The 15,403-nt window shown below is 41.0% G+C and overlaps 1 protein-coding gene across 1 annotated transcript in view; it reads left to right on the top strand.

Annotated features, from left to right (window-relative positions):
• The first annotated feature begins 302 nt into the window (after positions 1-302).
• Positions 303-15,403, top strand: part of neurl1aa (neuralized E3 ubiquitin protein ligase 1Aa) — a 57,355-nt gene continuing 42,254 nt past the window's right edge. The window contains exon 1 of the mRNA XM_083923879.1: positions 303-427. Within this exon, the coding sequence (XP_083780005.1) occupies positions 394-427 (34 nt within the window). The 5' untranslated portion in view covers positions 303-393. The remainder of the gene's footprint in view (positions 428-15,403) is intronic.

The raw sequence follows: 15,403 nt of genomic DNA, 5'->3' as shown, positions 1-15,403 counted from the left end.
CAAATAATCTCATGTTTTGTTTATTCCCTCCCCACCTCATGCTCCATAAATAGGCTGTAGTCCGAGCAGAGGCAGGAGCTCAGTGCGGCAGTGACAGCGTTAAAAAGCGCTCAGCCAGTCTCCACCTTTTATGTAAATGACAGCGTGAGTGAGTGGGACCCGAGGCGGAGAGAGAGCTCACTGAATGGGGGGGAGTTGCCTTCACGGATGTGTCCCTGCGCTCGCAAGAAGGAGGTGCGGGTCCGTCTCCGCTGTTTGCATCCATTCGGAGGAAAGAAGCGATAGGCTGCTTTTGGACGCGAACGTGCAATCATGTCACAAGCGGCGGACTGTGCAAAATGAGCATCTGCATAATCCACACGGGCGATAAGCGGACTCTACAGGGATAAAACAATGGGTGGCCAGATAACGCGAAATGCCTTCTACGGTGAGAAATACACATTTGTGACTGTATGTGTCGGGTCTGTATTAAAAAATTGACGCTGTGTTATATAGGTCTACACGTCCAGTTTGGTCATTTGGTTCTCAAGAGTGGTTTAAGTCGTTAATTCACAGGTCGAGTGCTAGCTAAGCTGTGTTATCAGGTACCATATTGCCACTGTAGCCTATTCTTCGGTCACAGTTACGTCACACCGGGAGCCTAATTAGAATAGGGGTCTCGAGACAGGCAGTTGTGTTCACTGTTGATTGATTGAGGATGTCAACACCTCCTCGCGCTCATTCGAAGACCTATGTCCCATGTGTAAACTGTTTCAGATGTGTGGGCACTGTCGGCTTCAGTGAAGGATGGAAAGTTGCGGGGTTTCCCTCCTGTTCGTGCTGTGCTGTGGTTTCCCCTCATCAATGAAAAGATTACCCTGTAACATTAGAGCATGCTGATTTGTTGCTATGAGCAAAAACAGCTAAGAGATAACAGTATTTGGCAGTGCGTTTGGGTCTGGAAGTATAGGCTAGGGTTGTGTTTGTTTTTGTTATAGTGACAAATGGACCTCGTGGATTTGTGTGTTGATACAACACTCTTATGTTTTCAGGTCTTTTAAAGGGCTCCAGGTCACTTTGGGGCTTTCCTGCGAGTTAATAAACACTAAAAGTCAACAGGGGAGCTTCTGTATAGGTTCATAAGCCAAATGTAGGCAGCTTCAGGCCTTGTGTGGCTTTTTTTTATGACAAACAGCAATATCCAGGCACGTCCAGCTGGGAGGAGGCCTGGGGGAAGACCCAGGACTAGGTGGAGAGATTATATCTCCACACTGGCCTGGGAACACCTCGGGATCCCCCAGTTAGAGCTGGTTAATGTGGCCCGGGAAAGGGAAGTTTGGGGTCCCCTGCTAAAGCTGCTGCCCCCGTGACCTGACCCTGGATAAGAGGGTGACGATGAGATGAGATGAGTGAGTGATGAGATGTTTTTTTCATTAAAAGAATGTGCAGGAGATAAATAATGCAAATAGTATACTTCTGAAATCACTCTATCTTTCTATAGAAGTGTTATTAGCGTGCTATTATTGTATAACATTATATAACTATGTATATATTGTTGATATATGTATACGTGAACCAACAGTATGGGAGTTAAGCCAAGTCCCTGTTCCTGAAGCGTCTTCTACTTCTGACCACCTGATCGTTCTAATTAAAGCCCCAAGATGAATCCAATTAGTTAAAGAGGGACAGACTACGACAGCAGGAAGAAGCAGCTCTAGCCCCTTCTCTTTAGGATCAAGGTCAAACACCTCATAAAAATTAAAATACGATATCACCTGATTCATTTCTTCTCCGCTCACGATTTAAATGTTAACGTTAAACAGGTGAGTTTTCCAGTTTATGTCAAACTTCTTTAGAAAGGCCAGTGTAAGTGCTCTACCTGTGTTTGAAACATGGAAGTATTCCCCAGAATTAATACAGAGTTTTACTCTGTATTTTGGTACAGACATTATTTAGGTATCATTTAAAGGAGCTGTACATGACATATGGAAAAAACCCATGGTTCTTACAGACCCTTCCCCAATACATCAAAATATATATAATACACAAATAATATTAATTTGATAGAAAAGCCGCCTTTTGAGAACCTTTACAGAGTCATATTTGCACAATCCACATTAAAAAAGGTCTATTTGAAGTCAAGCTCAAAAATTCATTTGTAATTGTTGAAATGTTTCCTCTAAAATCTGTATTGGTATTGGTCTTAAAATTCCTATATCAGAATCAAAACAAACAACAGAGAAGCTCAGAGGGAGAGTGACTGTGCTCAGGAGGCCATTACTCCACTATATCAAATATTTTTCTTCTGCTATATGTTAAACGGATGCCGAGGACAATTCCTTGTAGATAACCCACTTCTACAGAGCAACATCGAAATGGTCACAGCCCCCCCCACACACATACACACACATACAACACACACACACACACACACACACACACACACACACACACACACACACACACACACACACACACACACACACACACACACACACACACACACACACACACACACACACACACAGAGTTCTGAGGGAATCGGTTTTATCCAAATCACCTTATAATGTCTAGGCCCCCAGGAAGTGTGTGGGACTTTGAAGCCAATTTGACATAGTGGCCAAATGATGGAGTTACAACTTCCATGTCAGTCAATTGATGCCATAGGGTCCAAAAAGATGTTTTCCCATTGACCTACATGCCGAAAGAGACATCTGTTAATCCCTGGATAATGTTTTTGGAGCAACACAACCCCTGCAAAATGACTTGAGTTAATATCAGCATTTGATTAATTCGGCCCAATAGTATTTTGAAAGTCTAGAAGAGCCACACGATTAAATCCTTTGATCCCCATACTAGTTATAGTGCTAAACCAGAACTAGCCGGCTCAGTCAGCGGAAGTCTTTAGTGCGCTACCATCCATGCTACCATCACATTTGATATGTTGTAGTTTGCCATTCTTTCGTACTGACAAGTTTGGCTGTTTTGTTGTTACTTTGTTTACAAGTGTGGCTCTTTAATTAGCATAACAGAGCTAACCTTAACACGGTGTGTTCCTAAACCATCCGTTTTTACAGTTGATCGAAGAGCAAACCATCTTGTCACTTATAGTAACTGCATACGGATGACCGCATTCCAAGTCGAGATGACAGAGTTAGCATGCTAATGATGCTAATCTGACAACTAGCCTCCGGGGCGAAAGTGAGGGCCAGAGGCTAGCTGTCACTCAAGAGGCCACGCCCCTAATTATTCACAAACTTTAACCTCCAATAAAATAAAAACTATCCTGTTATAAAAATATTCACCCTCCTAAGTGTTGTCATGAAGATATGACCTAAACATACAGACTAGAAGGTTTTTTTTAAGTCCTGAGTAGGTTTAATTATGCTGTGAAAACAGCCTGTTTAACATGGGGGTCAATGAGAAACTGCTCTATTGTGCAAACGACTCCTAGTGGACACTCTGAGAACTGCAGTTTTTTTGCACTTCCTTATTGGATCAACCAGGAAGTCGCTGTGGTGGGGGCTTGCTTGTAACGCAGCTAAAATGTTTGTTCTCAAAAGGAACTGAAATCACCACGTTGTATCTTGTTTTCAGTAAGATACTGAGTGATCTGATTATCACACAAATGAAACTGGCTTGTTCCTGCAGAGTAATATCACCAACAGAGCATTTGTTAATTACCAGCGGAGAAAATCTTGTCAATTTTGTTTACCCACAACTAGGCATGGGCGATATGACGATATTAGATCATGAAGGATTAAAGCGTGTTGACGATCTGCCAAAGCAGAGAGATCGTAGTATCCACTGCTCTTCTATGCTCTGCTCAGACACATCAAGTTTTTTTTCCTCAGCCAAATTCCACTATTGGCTAGTCGGCCTTATGCCCACCCTAAAGACACGCCCAACAACCAATCATAGAGAACTACAGACAGTGACGAGGAGAAAATTAAAACGAAAGCGTGTCCTAACAGCATGCGAGCCTCAGACTATCGTGTCGCATCGACGCTGTCTGTCCACACTTATTCATAGAATTTGTGGAACAAGCTGTAAAATATGGGTTTAAAAAACAGATAAATGTCCCGTGCAGCCGTGCTCTCCTGATGTGTTTAACAAGGAGGCACCGTCATCCCTTCACAGAGGCTCCCTTTCTGCCCAAACCTACCACACACACACACACACACACAGTCTCGGAAGGTGTGCACATCGGATGGTAACACAACAAACCTTTTGAACCACCTAAAGAGACAGCATCCTAAACAGTCTGCTGAGAGTGAAACAGTGAGGAGACCAACCACCACACAGCCAGCAGAGGCAACAGGCAGCTTTAGACAGCTCTTTGTTAAATGTCCATTGTAATTGGCACAAGTTGGCAAAATTACACAAACTCACTCAAACCTGTTCAGAAAGGTTCTTTGGCTGAAATGCTTTGATATATATATATATATATATATATATATATATATATATATATATATATATATATATATAGGGTTATATTTTTACATAGGGAAATACTTTGGTTGCAATGTTCAGTAACTTGCAAAATAATTAAAAAATCAATGTAAAAAACAGTGATATGATTGTGATTTTACTGTAAAAAAAATAATTGTGATATGATATTTTTGCCATATCGCCCATGCCTACCCACAACTAGCATCCCATGAACAACTCTTTTGGTCACCAGCTATATAGTTTAGAGGATATTATAGATTAGAGATGGAAATATTATTTAGGAATATTATAGATCTACGAAAACTGACAAAAGGGGGAGACCCAGAGTAAAAGCTGCAATTCTAAATGCATCTGCTACTTCAGCACCACAGACAGTGCCATGGATGTATCAATTCACAGTTAGACTACTGATTTTTCAGAGCCATGGTCCGGGCCATAGATTTGAACCTGCCCAAACCTTGGTAAGATAAAGGATTAATTAGTCAGACTTGACCAACATATAAATACCAACTAAACAACCCCTCTGCCCCTGAACTCTGTTGCTATAGGGGGTAGCGAGGGGGGATGGCCAGTTAACAAGGGGCACACATTTTGCCAACAAGGTTGATGATGTCCCCTATCATCCCCTGGATATGAAACATCCATAGCAGCAGCCAGTCTTAAGTAACTATTGCTAGTTATTCATAAACAACCACCTTAATAGACCAAATAGAATCATATATTCAATTAAGCTTTGTGATAATCACTGCTAACTTAATTTAGAAACGCTGTCTTTACAAGGGAATGGTACGAGTTTACTAATTCCAAGAAGAATGGGTTCAACTGAATTAAATATGAAAGTACAAGTGTTGCTATGGTGACCCACAGCCATTAATAGAACGCATTTGATTGCTTCTGCTGATTCTTTCTGTAACTGAGAAAAAGGAGCAATATTTAAGAGGTAGTATAATATTTGAACCCTCCCAGTAGTCTTTTCCTCCTTGTGCTTCAGGGAAAAGGCAGCTGAAAAAGAACAAAAACTATAACATTATTATCCAGAAAACTGGCACTGTTCTTATTATGCACTCGCTGTTTACTGGTAGATATAAGGAAGGTGTGACTAACTTAGGAACATATTATGCTTTCCAAAGTTGCACTTCTTCAGGCTGTTGTTTTCAGGTGTGAAGCACCAGAGCACATCCAAACAGTGTTTGCTGAGTTGGTTGCATAATTGAGTCTGCCGAGTATGTGGGAGCTCCACTTCTGCGCTCCCGATTGACTGAAAGTGGGCCAGTGTCTGAGGCTGCACAGGCTGATTGGTTCTGGCTCCGCTCAATGTGAATTTGATTCAGTATCCAAATGCAAAGCGGAGACCGAGCTGAAGAGATGCCATATAACAAAGTAATGCTTCTGAACTTCCTAGAATTAGATGGGATCACAGTATTGTCATGGGATGTGCCTCACATTATTGAAGGTCAGATAAAGGACAGCTATTTAATACAGCATGCAAACCACCGGTGAAGATATATTTTCTTCTTTGTCTATCTTTTTTTTCTACCTTTCCCTTTGTGTGTATGTGAGCAAGAGCTAGGAAAACAAAGATTTAATCCAGCCTGAACAGTTGCTATGGAGTGACTGAAACATATGTCTCAGGGTCAGGTGGCACTGTTAAGAGTGTGTGTCAGTGTCTTACTTCCTCCTCCTGGGCAGTGTGTTCTGGCTGTCACCTACATCCACACGCACAGGGTAGATCCCCTCACATTTGAGTTCAACCCCAACCTTCCTTTGTCCAGCACGCAGTGTGTGTGTGTGTGTGTGTGTGTGTGTGTGTGTGTGTGTGTGTGTGTGTGTGTGTGTGTGTGTGTGTGTGTGTGTGTGTGTGTGTGTGTGTGTGTGTGTGTGTGTGTGTGTGTGTGTGTGTGTGTGTGTGTGTGTGTGTGTGTGTGTGTGTGTGTGTGTGTGTGTGTGTGTGTGTGTGTGTGTGTGTGTGTGTGTGTGTGTGTGCGTGCGTGCGTGCGTGCGTGCGTGCGTGCGTGCGTGCGTGCGTGCGTGCGTGCGTGCGTGCGTGCGTGCGTGCGTGCGTGCGTGCGTGCGTGCGTGCGTGCGTGCGTGCGTGCGTGCGTGCGTGCGTGCGTGCGTGCGTGCGTGCGTGCGTGCGTGCCTGCCTGCCTGCCTGCCTGCCTGCCTGCCTGCCTGCCTGCAGCCAGCCCTTTCATTCTCATCCTCATGACAGGTCACCTTCAAGGCAGCGCCCACATAATGACTTCCAGCCAGAAGTGAATAGCATCTTGCCTGCTTTCAGTCAATACACACTGCATATCATTACGCCTCTCCACCAGCCTGCTCTCTTCCACTGCCAAAGAAGCATCATTGTATTGCATTGTGCTCCTCTGTATGCGGCCTTGAGATATTATTACTTATTGATTACTGTTGTGCAATCCTGCTCGTGTAGAGAATGTGGTAACAGCGGGAAAACTAATGGGCTGTAGTGGGTGACGTCAGCCAGAATTCATCATCTCCACTGTCTCACCTTTCACTGCCAGGTCATCATGTTGTGAAATATTAATAGCAGAGTGTCTCTACAGTAGGGTAAGCAACAGGTAGGGAGACATATTCCTTTAGGTAATTAAGACTAATTAGTTTCTGCTGCTCATATTGTGACATGTTTTCTTTATTCATTATGTTTTACATTAATTTGTGGGTTCTGTGTTTTATCCAGCTACATGAAACATCCCCCTAGAAAGAAAATTAGAGCTGTGGTGAAAGAATTAATTAACAGAAAATCAAAGACAGAAAATTTGATGATTCATTAATCATTTAAGTCTATAACTGCAACTAACAATTTGTTATATTACTGATTAGTCAGACTTTTATCTTCTTGATTAATTTTGTGGTTTAGAAAACAAAAGAAAACAATGAAAAATGCCCAAGACGATATCAATCAAACATTCTCACATTTGAGCACCATCAATGGTATGAGAATCTTTGTATTAAATACAGTTTAAAAGTCCTAGAAGTCCCTCAAAGGCATATTGGTCTTGAAGTACAACCTTGGTATTTCTAACCTATTTTGGTCCCATCCAATGTGTTTGGAAGTTTTTTTTCGAAGCTTGTCTCATCTTCCTCTCTTTATTCTGCCCTCTCCACTCACCTCTACTTCTCCCTTCTTGCCTATAGTCGATCAGTGTCTGCTCCCTGTGGCGGCCCGCCATGACAAGACGTTACCAAAGGAAACACTGCAATTTGAAGAAAGTGGAGATTGCTCTAAGACTGCAAGGGAAGCTCAGCTTCCCCTAAAATGTCACCCAAAAAAACTTCAATTGGGAAGCGTAGAGCGTGTTGTTCCACTGCAGAGAAACTAGATGGTCATTGGATAAATGCTGGGCTTTGTCCCGCCCATCGGACGCTCAGCGTCTCTGGGGGTCTATGGGGCAGTGGGTTGGCCCGGACGCTCGGCTTCTGGATGATGATTGGATGAGCTGTCTGAGGCGGAATCCTTTTTTGATTGACAGCTGCTCAGCAGCTCTAGCTGGGTCAAGGCCGTTTCAGCAACCTAGCTCTGCTGCCATTGAGAGGACACTGGTCAAGTCCCTGGAAAAGACTCATCATTTTCTTGGAAAGAAACGAAGGGTGGAATTTACATATAAATAAAAAACACATTTATGACGTGAGCCGGAAAAAATTAGCTTCCCCTCCTTGAAAGACCAACAGCCGCCACTGTTTGAAGATGTCCTCTGGGGAAACTGGCAAAAAAACAAACAAACAAATAATTGCCAGAAAATAGCAGCTAATCTAGTACAGGTTACTGTACAGGTTACAGATTACTGGTCTGAGCAGCATCAAGTGCTGCTCAGACCAGTGTCATTACAATAACCCCCACCATGCGTATAATCATTACCATGGAATCAACACTGAACCAATAGATTTGTCATGATGTTGCCTAGTAGCACGTCAAGCCCTTTGGTTACCGCCAACATAGAGAGTGATGAGTCCGTAATGAGTTCCTGGTACCCGTTTCCCAGGTATAATAGCAGCATGGTAGTCTCCATGTCATTGAGCCACACACAGCCTATTGGGTTACACACTGGGCCTGTATCTTTGTAGCATCCGTCATACATGTAGAAACGTACATATGGAAGGAGCTCTGGAGATCAGGGAGAACAGGATGAAAAAAAATCCTTTAAACTACAACGTAAAAGGCATCAGATATACACTGCGGGCTCATGAAGTACATAAAGCCATCTTCCCTGAGTTTTTATTCTTATGCATCTAAGCCTTAATGATAATGTGTGTGTGCTTAATCATCACTATTATTGTGTGATTCATTTCACAGTTTGAGTTACATCAGGCTGGAATGCCTTTTTGTCATGAGTCGGTGGGATTGAATAGATCATCCAGACACTGCAATGTAAACATAATTAAGTTGTTGTTCGTCATTGCCCTCCAGACTCGTTGGCACTGTTGTAAATGACACAGTCAATGGAGAGCAAAATCAAATAAAGAACTTACAAGTAACATTTTACACTGGTAATCCTTGCAAGATACATTCATGCTTATATCTTCATGAGATGGTGATGAGTGCAATTAATCCAAGAATCCCAACAGTCAAAGTGACATATAAGTGATACAAAATATGTTGTCATAACAGATTGCTTTGTCGATGAATTTAGAGTACAGCAGCACATCAATAATTGACACTCCTAGGATGAGTGTTAAGTCGAGCTTTATAGCAACAGGGAGTGGGTTGGTATGTGGGCTACCTGTTCATGGTGCTAAAATTAGCCTTAATGGTTATTTATGGTGGCAATCTGGATCAATGTTATCTGTAAATACTAATAAATAGAGCTAGTTTGGATCATATCAGAAAATAGTTGCTTTAGAGCCCAACGGATTTAGATAATTGAGATCGATACCAACTTTAGAGGGGCAAAATTCACTGACTACCAATATGGTGGCCTATATATTGAATTTTTGAGCTTGTATAAAACAAGTAACTTTATTAAAGAATATTATATTAAAACTATACTACATTTTATATATAATATATTACATTGTCAACCAATACTTGGAAGGAACACTGAGGATATAAAGAATAAATTAAAGTTAACTTAATGTTCAGTATTAGTCAATTGCTGACCATTTAAAGCTATATGATACAAAATCAATTTCTAAATCTCCTCAAGCATCGTTTTTTGCATTAAATGTTCTTTATTTTCACATGTATATACAACATATACACCGATACCAGTATCTATGATTTATCATATATATTCACTGTACTTTACCTGTATGTGAATCAGTATACCTCATTATGCTATACCTCACCAAACCCTGCAAATGTTACAGTGCATTTCAATCTCAGACCTTTTGGCACACATTTCAAAAATACCAAGCAGTGATTATATGTAAATAATATTTGACCTAATTCCATATAATACAGCTTAACTGTTACCTTTTGAAACCTTTTTTTATTTGGAGAATAGCTTTTACAGCTTTTCCCCAGAACCGGGAAGTCATTTGCGAACCAAATACTGAGCAAATATTTGAAAACACTTTTCTCCCACCTATAAAATTTATTTGCATAGAACACCACTTTAGGTGATGGTTAGAGAGGGAGATAAACACACACACACACACACACACACACACACACACACACACACACACAGAGCTCACCTCTCACTCTCAGTTGCAGCCAAATTAAATGGTGAGAGATCAGTTTACTGCTCCGTAGAGATGTTCATTGGCGTATGACAGGTATTAGCCGCACACAAGCCCCTGTACTGTTATTAGAAGGATAAAGACCTCTACGCTTTGAGGCACGGGAATACAAGCTTTTCAACCTGTTGGTTCATAACAAGACATCCTTGACTTTCGGCAAAATGGCTCCTGCAGGGCTTTTAATACTGCTTTTCCCAGATAACAAACACTAAAGCTATGTTCACAAACAGGGGTTATTACAAGGTAGCTGTCAGATTGATGTTAACAGGATTCATTTTCAAGCTGTTTACTTCGGGGGGTCACATCACGGACTCTGTGGAGAAGAGCATACTCCAGGATTTGTGTTGCTGAGCCGGTTAGCTCAAGGCTGTGTTGGTCTGTATAATAATTTTAAACTACAACATGGGATTTAAGAGTACACAACACATTTTAAACAGAAGAACTGATTGAAATTAATAGTGTTCTCACCCATAAAAAGACTATTGTATTTTGCTCAATTTCACTTGTATTTTTCTGTAACATACACTTGGTCAGCTGGAATAGCCCTCAGGCTACCTACGCCTCTCCTATCTATTATAACATGAAATACACACCAGGAAGTCTAGTTTGACAGATAAGATAAGATATTCCTTTATCAGTCCCAGAAAGGGGGGATTTCCTTATTACAGCAGCAAAGTGGATAGCAAATATGGAAGAAGCATCAATAAGAAACAATAAATTGTGGAAAAATATAGAAAAATATGAACAATATAAACACAGGGAAATATAAAAAATTAGAATAACAGGAGTAATATATTTAAAATTTACACCAAGGCACAAAGCTTGTAGTCCTTATAGTAGGCATTTTCACACCTAAAGTTAGTTTGCATCAGTACAGGTCAGGTTTGACCATGGCGATACGAGTGATGGCGAGATTGACTGGCTGTGAGAAAGGCAATTCTCTGGCTAGCTGCTTCTACTACTGCTACTACTACAAGCTGCTAAAGTTTGCGTACTTTACTACATTGCAGAATGCAAAACAGACCTTACTGCAGAAGCCCCAAGGGTGTTTCCGGTTGTATTGGTCTGCATCCTAGTGAGATTGCTGTGTCCACATCAGCACAAACGAACCACACCAAGGGAGTAAACGCTTTGGGGTCTGATTCAACCAAACCAAACAAGACAGGTGCGAAAATGCCATTAACTGTGGAGAATAATCTTCTCCTCCACCTTAACATTTTTTAAGCTAAACAGTAGAATTAACACAATGCTACAAGCTACAAGGTGCTCTACCTGGTACATGCACCTGCAAGGCAGCTTTGGCCTCTATTTGAATGTCTCCCTCAATTGTTTTCAGAGTAGAAAATAATTATCAAAACAATTAAAGCAATATTAATTGATTTGGCTGTACACAGACATAGTATCACGTTCTAAAGTTGTTGTGGCAAATGTGTTTTCAAACAGTTGCCTATTTACACATGCAGGAATATTAGCATTTAGGACCGCAAGGGGGCTATAAGATAATTATCAAGGTTACCAGATGGTTATAGAGAAAAAGATAAAATAACTTATTTTAGACTGGGAATGATTTTTACATTACTTTATACTTAAATAATGAATCAGGAGGTCCTGGAACACAGAAAGGGTTCTGTTCTGGTAGGTCAGCTGTTAAAACTGAACAAAACTTCCATTACAAACAAAGCTTTATCTTTTAACACTGATTAGTCAGAGTATTCACATTAATCGCTCAAATCAGCAGATGGAGGCACGTAGAAGCAACAGTTTGTGCTGGTTCTTCTCTCTCTCATTGGTGGGGGCTGGGGATGGGGGGCTGCACTAGTAAGTCGATAACTTTGCTGGTGCTTTTCTGCTGAAAACATCTCACTGCTGCAGTTAGATATGAGATGAATATGGTGAAAGTGGCCCATTAAGGTTGTTTTCACTGTAAAGTATAATGTCAATCTAATTCAGAATTAGAATAAGATTTATTGCCAAGTAGATTTTAACTTATGCACAATTTGGTACCGTGGTGTTTGGTACATACAATTAAAATATTAAGAACAAATACAAGCTATGTACGATAAGTGAAAGATACTAGAACAAACATGTACAATATCAGTGTTTTAGAACAGGGAAAGAAAAAATGTTTTGTACAGAATGTTCTAAAATATTGATGAGGGGATGTGCAGAAGAAACACAGAAACCACACTTTTCTTCTACTGTATATGATAACTTGAATAGCAGGAAGGGTCAAAATGTCACAAAGCACTTGAAGACACTTAAAGCCCATGAATCCAGTTTAGCTGGTTATCAGTTGACCCATTGGTTACAGGGTACCGTTTATCCTCCCATTGAGCTGTAAATACAAATACCCGTCAAGCTCTTGAGTGTTGTGCGTGAAGATATTTGGTAAAAGGATGGAAAATTAAAAGATCCATCACAATAATAAAAGTAAAGTAAGATATTAAGTTTGCTCTGTGATGTGAACTGATGTCACCATTTTACCTCTTTCATACCAATAAATATTTCATGCATGAATTCCACATTGTAAAGTATGTACATCACACAAAAAACTGTTTTGTCTTTATGAAGATTTTTTTTTGGGCAGTTTTCCAAGCCTTTATTATATCGGACAGGCAGGAAATGGGGTGAGAGGGGGCATGCAGCAAAGGGCCGTAGGTCGGAGTTGAACCTGCGGCCGCTGCCTCGAGGACCTTCAGCCTCTTTACATGATGCGACTGCTCTAACCACTCAGTTACGGCCGCCTCATAAACTGTTATCTTTGACATAGAAAAATATACTGAACTGGTTTGGCCTGTAGTACTACGATTACTTCATTCCAACTTCAAAATCAAAACACAATTTGTAGCAGACTTGAAGGTTTGGAGGGTTAACTTTAGCAGTGGCAAGTACGGCATACAAACAATAACGTGTTGTTACATGTAAAGACACCTTCAGTGACATTAAAGCACAAAGTTGAATGCAATTAATTTGTAGCTTACAGTTGGACTGTGTGTATCATTTCTGCTGACAATGCTATTTCTTTTTCTTTGCTGTCCTGTGCCGGAGTGGATTAGCAGGAGCAGTGCATCCAAAAATACTGTTGCACAGATCTTAGCACTGCCAGTCCACTCGCCAAACACCTCTTAGTTTTTTGTTTTCATGAACTTGTATGCATGAACGTGCATTCAGTTACTTTGGGAGCTGTTTTTTTTTAAACAAACATGGATGCATGAGCTCAGTGACTCCCAGCTGTGACTTGTGAGTGACAACTGCCTCATGATTATGCGCCCCCATTTGCAACCAATGATATAAATTTTTTCCCCCTCGGTTGTTAGTGACACTTACAAAATATGCAAAAAAGTGATCACAAAAGCTCAAATGTGAGGTGTGTGGGCATTTTGTGTGTAATATGTACTGATTTTCAGGTACATTTTATGAACATAAAATAATATAAAACTTAAAGCTGCAAGCAGCATTGAACAGGCCCTTGCGCCCCACGTGGGACAGGGTGGCTGGCAGGACGCTGGCAGACCCAACCATACCTTCCATAACTCACTGCATGCATGACACAAGACATTATTTTCTTTATAGGCTACAAGGCACTACACTTATGGACCATGCAAAGTCTAGTTTCTACAGTTTTTTGTGTCACGGTGAAACATACAATTTGCCCATCTCACCGTGGCAACCCCGTTCCAGTAAAACACAAATGCTTCACAATTAGGCATCAGTTACAAATATCACCATACCTTTAAATTGCCTAAAATATCGGTTGTCACATAACTTATAATGTCATCGTTCGAGGTATTGACTAGTACTTTACAATTTAGCATCACATTAGTAGGAAGATTATATCAACAAAATATGTTGGGCGGAGCTAATGAAGCTAATATGAAATATGTCTGAAATGATTAAAGCTATATGGGTACCACATTCTAGGGGGCACCCTCGAGCCAATTTAACAAACAAGCCCAAGACCCAAATCAGGTATTACGTTTTGACATTTATGGAGCATGCGCAACTTTTTGTGCACTCAAGAGCACCAATAGCACCTCAAAAATGCTAAAAGTAATTAGGGGGTGCTATAGAGCCGAGGTGCCACGCCCAGACCCAATGTAGCATCAAATCAAAGTAATAACTAGTTTAAATATGTGAGAAATATTTTGTTAGTTATTCTGCTTTCTAAAGTCCTCAAACATGTTCGTAAAATAAAAATTGATGCACAAAATCCAAGATGGCTAACTTCCTGTCTAGTGAAAAAAAAAATCCAAAAATATACATGTGCTATTTAAGATGAAAGCAATGATCCCACCAAATTTCATGAACATCAAAGGAACTTTATCCCAAACATGGCATGCGTTTGGGGGCGCTATGGAACCTACTTGCCACGACTGACCCTAGTCTTGTGACCTGTGTGCCAATTTCTGTGAACCTGTGTGCATGCTAAGCCCCTCAAAAATGTAGTGGCATGAGGAAAAAAAATTCTTCAAAAACGATAAGTTCATCGCACTTTCAGTGCCAGGGATTCATTCGGTCCTGGCACTTTTGTGCTGGGACCCTAATAAGGTTATTGTCTGCTGGTGATATCGACGGACCTACCTGCCACTGAAACCACCGATGATTACATCCAAAACAAAACAAACAAGTGTCATTGTAACTGGCAGAGCCTGAGTGAGCCTGAGTGAGCCTGAGTGAGCGCAGTCAAACTGGCTTCACAGGGTTGTCAGATTTCAGGAAAAAAAGCATAATATGCACGGTAAGGTGTGAAGAAGCTCATACGGTCCCTAATCTGATCTGACAACTTATATCCCTCACAGAAACACATGAGAAACACCAATTTGATATATATATAACTGTTAAAACTTGACTTTGCATTGTCCATAATTTGCAGTGCCCTGTAGCCCATGAAGAAAATACTGTCTTGAGTCATGCATGCAGTGAGTGATGGTTGCGGGAATTTATGGTTGGGTCTGCCAGCGTCCTGCCAGCCACCCCATCACACGTGGGGTGCAAGGGTCTGTTATATATAAATATATATATATATATATATATATTTGTTTATCAACAACAACAATTTATCTTGAAATCAGGGGATTAGTGGAAGAAACTATCAGTCGTGGGCACAGCGGGGGAAAGTGTTAAAAAACGGTAGAACTCTCAGAAAATTGGGAGTGTTGGCTGGTATGACCTGGGTCCCAAAGCGGAGTTGGTTAACCTGGTTTATCACTTTCTTCTACAAAATCAACCCTGGTTCAAACCGTGTTGAGCCCTCAGTGTGAAAAGGCCA

This window comes from Echiichthys vipera (assembly GCF_963691815.1).
Source record: "Echiichthys vipera genome assembly, chromosome: 2".
Classification (NCBI taxonomy): domain Eukaryota; kingdom Metazoa; phylum Chordata; class Actinopteri; order Perciformes; family Trachinidae; genus Echiichthys; species Echiichthys vipera.
The sequence above is the reverse complement of the archived record's forward strand: the minus strand, read 5'-3'. Positions and strand labels throughout refer to the sequence as shown.